The sequence below is a fragment of the Penaeus chinensis genome, chromosome 2, assembly GCF_019202785.1.
Source record: "Penaeus chinensis breed Huanghai No. 1 chromosome 2, ASM1920278v2, whole genome shotgun sequence".
In the NCBI taxonomy this organism is placed as follows: domain Eukaryota; kingdom Metazoa; phylum Arthropoda; class Malacostraca; order Decapoda; family Penaeidae; genus Penaeus; species Penaeus chinensis.
In genome coordinates, this window is record NC_061820.1 from 40,990,725 (window position 1) to 40,995,724 (window position 5,000).

Here is a 5,000-nt window from a genome sequence, read left to right on the forward strand (position 1 = left end):
GTGCTAATGGGTTTCCAGGTTACTAAAAAAAAAAAAGTTAATCCTAGCCTGAGCAACTTGACCATTACATAAGTATGGCCACTGCTTGTCTCAGACCACATGTATGTGTTTTTTATATATATACATGTGTATGCGTGTACATAATAAATAGTTACATGTGAATGCATCTATGTTTATGTGTATGTAAATGTGTATAAATGAATGTACATGTGAGGTATCAAGGCATATTAGGTTTATGGCCTTGATGCTGTACCACTTCCTTTATTTTAGGAAAAGTGGCATATCACTCCCTTCTCTTGCAGGTTCTTTAACCATCACTCTGTTGTCCCAAGTCCTTGGACTGGAAGCCAGAAGTCTGTTAACCTTCTCCAGATGGTATGCACCCCAGTCCACCCAGTATCTAGTCAACCAACACCTCGAACTAATACAGGTAAGTTGATGGTCAAGTCTGTCTGTTGGATTTTTAAGTTTTCTTGGTACAGCCATTTTACCTTGAGACATTTAGTAATTTTGAATTTCAAACTCAATGGAATATTGCTTGATAAGATATTCTTTTAAACACTGTTTTCACTTTACAGTTTGGTGCCAAACAGAGCTGTCAATTCCTCCTGTCTTACCAGACGTTGTTGAGGAAGCATTAAAACCCTTCTGTACATTTACACAGGTTTGTTTATTGTCTTTTCCATAGACAATAAAAAGGATTCAGAAATTCAGAGGAATGTAAATGAAACTATAAGATAATTTTGGTTAAGTGTACGATCTGTTCACATCTTTGCTATGGTTTACATATGTCAGTTGTAATATTCTTTTACATGCAAACACAAGTTCTCAGTAGCTGTCAGAAACTAAGTTTTCAAGTTGATAAACATTTCAGGACCAGTTCTGGCAGGGTAGCTGTGAAGATGAAGGGACAAGTCTCAACAACACAACACTGCGCCGGAAGCTGCTCTTTAGCCAAGACGAATTGCTCAATGCTACACCGTATGTGCTTCCATCCTACTTCATATGTGCAAATAACATGCATGCATAAATACACACACACACAAATATAGCTTTTTATTTTTTCCTGTCTTTTACTGTGAGTGTCTTAAAATTCTGATGTTAAAATGATTATCTGAATGATGCAGTATAAAATTTTTCCAATTTTTCGTTTCCATACAGTGCCCTCATTATTTTTGCCATTATCAGTGCAAATATTGCTGATACCAATATCTCTGCCTTTATCATAATTTTCATCATGACTCCCCACGCAGAATGTGTAGTCCTCGTGGTGCAGACACCCCAGACCCTGACAGTAGACCACCTTCGCCCACTGTTCCTTTACCCTTAGACGATGAGGATGAAGTACCCATTATAAGTGAAGAAGAAGATGATCACAGAAATCTGTTGTGGTGTGGAACCATCATCAATCGTGGAGAGATAGGAACCTCGAGCAAAGATCCACAGTTGGCCAGGCACCCTCCACCAACACCACCGTCTCGCATGTCATACTTGCCGAGTGACAAGCCCTTCAGTGAGCCATTTGCTTTCAGGAGGCCAGATAAGGATCAAAGTGATAGTCCCATGATACAATGTTCACCAAATCTGTCTCCGGTTCAAGCTCAGCAGAGCAGCGAAGGGCCAGTACTTATCACCTCGCCAGATGTGTCACCCATTCATTGCCATCAGTACATTACTATTCCAAGTCCCAGAGACATGTTCATCTCTGCATCATCTCACATCAGTGAAGATACTTCCTTTCATGATCCAGTTCTAGGACAGCCCCTACCATCTTTTAGAGTTTCTTCCAGTCAAGACCATGCTGTATCATGTACAGAAACAAGTGCCAAGGACAGTCCCTCCTGTAGTTTGCCTTTCCACACAGCATTATACTCAGATTCAGTTTTACACAATGAGGAGATGCTGCCAGCTTCACCACGTTCAGGTTGCTTACAGAGTTCATACTTTACAATGAGATTACAACAAAGTTTAGAGTTTTCTGTAAAGTGCCAGGATTCATGCAATAAAGACAAAAGCTGTGAGAGTATTCATGAATGTGTTACAGGCTCAGATTTAAGCAGTGAAACTAGTCATGGTGGTGTTATTGAAAGACGAATTGACAAGGAGAACAGTGGTGGCTGTTTGAGAACTACACCAAAGATTAAGAAAATACCTTCACCGTGTAGGATCTTAAACAATATTCCATGTAGTGAAATTTCATCTGAGATAAATTGTGAAGCACCAGCACAAGAACAGATATGGAAACAAGAGCCAGAAGAAGCGAAGGAGAATTTAATTCAGGAATCTAATGAAAATCAGCAGAAAACACCTGCAAAGACAGCTGCTGAGCAAAGGAGCAACTCGGTTAGTCTACTTAACAATTTACATAAAGAGAAAAGACTCACTAACAAAGTAAATATAAATTTATAGCTTCAGTCTATTATAATTACATAGGTTTTCCTTGAAATAATAACTAAACCACTGTTTCTTCTTCCAGGGTCACTTCTCTTCTAGTCCTATCCGGGAAGATGGCAATAGTCCTCTCGCAATGGACACACCAAGAAAGAGATTTTCTTCCTCGCCTCCACTCTCACCTATCCTTTGTAGGTCCCTCATGTTCCCCCCACATCAAGAGAATCATCACTTGAGGTCTCAACCCAAATCTCAATTCAGCTTGTCACAGTCAACTCATATGAGCATTGATATAGATGGTAAGTTTCTGTTATTTGTCAGTATTGTTCTCATTGTTGTAAAGTATGATACCATTATCATCCTTATATCATTATATATCCTTTTAAAGGTGGCTCATGTAATTTTATCACATTGATTTGTAAAGTTAGAAGGGATTAATTAATTTTTAAGTATTTGTAAACTTTCCTTGACTTCAGCAGTAACCCTTCATCCTGCCAGTTTTGTATCACTCCTTCAGCAGTAGGAGTGTTTACTCAGATCCTTGATTAGTAGAATTGTTTTCCATAGAGTAACATATTATACCAATGTCAGGAAAAAGCTGCATAGAAGAAGAGATAATGATGGATGATGAAAGACTAGGCTTAACTTCGAGCACAAGACATGTTGGCCAATCCCTGCAACAGCCCCGTACCACTACCACTACCACCCTCCGTAGGTCCTTGTCAGTGTGTGACATGGAAACTGACTCTCTTGAGGTGAGTTTTCTTTTTTCAGTGAAGGAAATTCATTGAGAATTTGGATTATTGGCTAGTTTGTATAGTGTTTTATTTTTGAGCAGAAGGGGAAGACAATACAAGGTTTTGAGATTTATTTTCTAATTGAGGTAGTGACTACCTAAGTCATGTATATGAATCACCGATATGAATATTTTAATGTTCATATATTTTTCCATAGAGAGAGAATGAGAGAGATTTATTGTTGTTGCTCTATTGCAGGTGAATGTGAGTGGGGAAGTGCCATCACAGGATACAGGATATGTAACTGGTAGCCTGCACTCAACCAACTTCAGCATGTCAACATTTGGAAATGATAATGGCACAACTTCATCCCAGACTCATCTAAAAGACTGTCATGTAAACAATTTGGCAAATACTACTGGTTTATCTATTGATCCTTATACTTCCAAGGTTGTATGTAATACTGAAGGGGGAAGTGTTTGGAAGGGAAGCTTGTAATTTGGGGTATCACACTCCTCACGGTGAAGACTATTTTAGTTGATGAAATGAACTTTGTACTATTAAAGACATTTTTGATATATTATATTGTCTTTCTGTAATTTATTTCTAATGGTACCAAAGCAGTATTCATGGAACAAATATTGTCTGTTGTTATGGATCAAACTATACTTAATGTTGCTAGGATATATTTGGTATTTGAATTTATAGTAGACATACTGATAAATTTTCAGTCTGGGTGCTGTCATAAAACAACTCTGGTACAGAGTTTTTTTCTACTAAATATTTTCAATTGCACTGCCCAACCATATCTTTGTTTTCTTGCTGTATATTATATTGTTGTGATATATATAGTCTGTCTCTCTTTTTCTTGGTGTCACTTTCCTGATTTTTTTCTGTGTTCATTAGTATTAGAAAGAATGATCTATATACCTGTCCTTTGATAAATTATGTATCTTGACCACCTGTCATGTGTTCAGTGTGTTACTGATTTTCGTGCAGCTGTGATGGTTGATCTCTCTAACCAGCTAATTCTCAGCAATTTATGGTGCATGTTCATACTTTTTTACTTCTGGACAAATGATGCTAATTGGCATACACTTTTGTTTAGATTGTGGTTAAATGGTATTATGTAGCAGAAAGTAGTATTAGTGACAAAAATAAGATTCTTATTTGATGTCAGAACTGTAGGCTCACACTTCATGTAGAATTCATTTATTGTAGAACTCATTTATATTCAAAGATATTGCAAGATTAAACTCTGGTTGTAAGTAATGTTTATTATGTGACCAACAGATTACCATATTCTTACTTCAATGTAAATAATTAGATGGCACAAAAATGTTTTACATTCCTTGTAAAATTATTTTTAAAGCACTAATTAAAGCAGTTAAAGCAGGTCAAAATACAAACCTTGCACTTGTATAAGTACTTTGGATATAGTGTTGTACTCAACCACAACTGGTTGAAACATTATAATACATAAATTAACAAACATTATGGATCTAGTTTAAACCATTGATGCTGGAAGCGCATGCATTTTTGCACGGTCCTCTGGTTTATTTTATGGATTTTCTCCCAGGCACAATTGTTATTTTTGTTACTATCATTATTGTTAATAGCATTACATTAATAATGATAATAATTAAGCATGTAACAATGAAATTTGTAATAGAAATAAAACTGTATTTCCAAAAAAATTCATGAAATGGGGTAGACAGGTGAGATCAGGCAGACTTTAAATGATTCCTTGGTGACTAAGTGCTTGTGAACCTATCTACGTATTAACAAACTCAATATAGCAAAACCACAGTGTACAGAGCATCTACCTTGTACCAATGGGTTAAATTTGGCTCTTAGGGTACCATGTTACAC

At 36.7% G+C, this 5,000-nt stretch overlaps 1 protein-coding gene across 1 annotated transcript in view; it reads left to right on the forward strand.

Annotated features, from left to right (window-relative positions):
• LOC125032129 overlaps positions 1-5,000 on the forward strand; it is a 12,412-nt gene that overhangs the window by 6,844 nt on the left and 568 nt on the right. Inside the window, exons 6-12 of the mRNA XM_047623161.1 lie at positions 303-430; positions 579-664; positions 875-981; positions 1,254-2,343; positions 2,477-2,690; positions 2,983-3,146; positions 3,387-5,000. The exon at positions 3,387-5,000 is cut by the window's right edge and continues 568 nt beyond it. Of these exons, the coding sequence (XP_047479117.1) occupies positions 303-430; positions 579-664; positions 875-981; positions 1,254-2,343; positions 2,477-2,690; positions 2,983-3,146; positions 3,387-3,626 (2,029 nt within the window). The 3' untranslated portion in view covers positions 3,627-5,000. The remainder of the gene's footprint in view (positions 1-302; positions 431-578; positions 665-874; positions 982-1,253; positions 2,344-2,476; positions 2,691-2,982; positions 3,147-3,386) is intronic.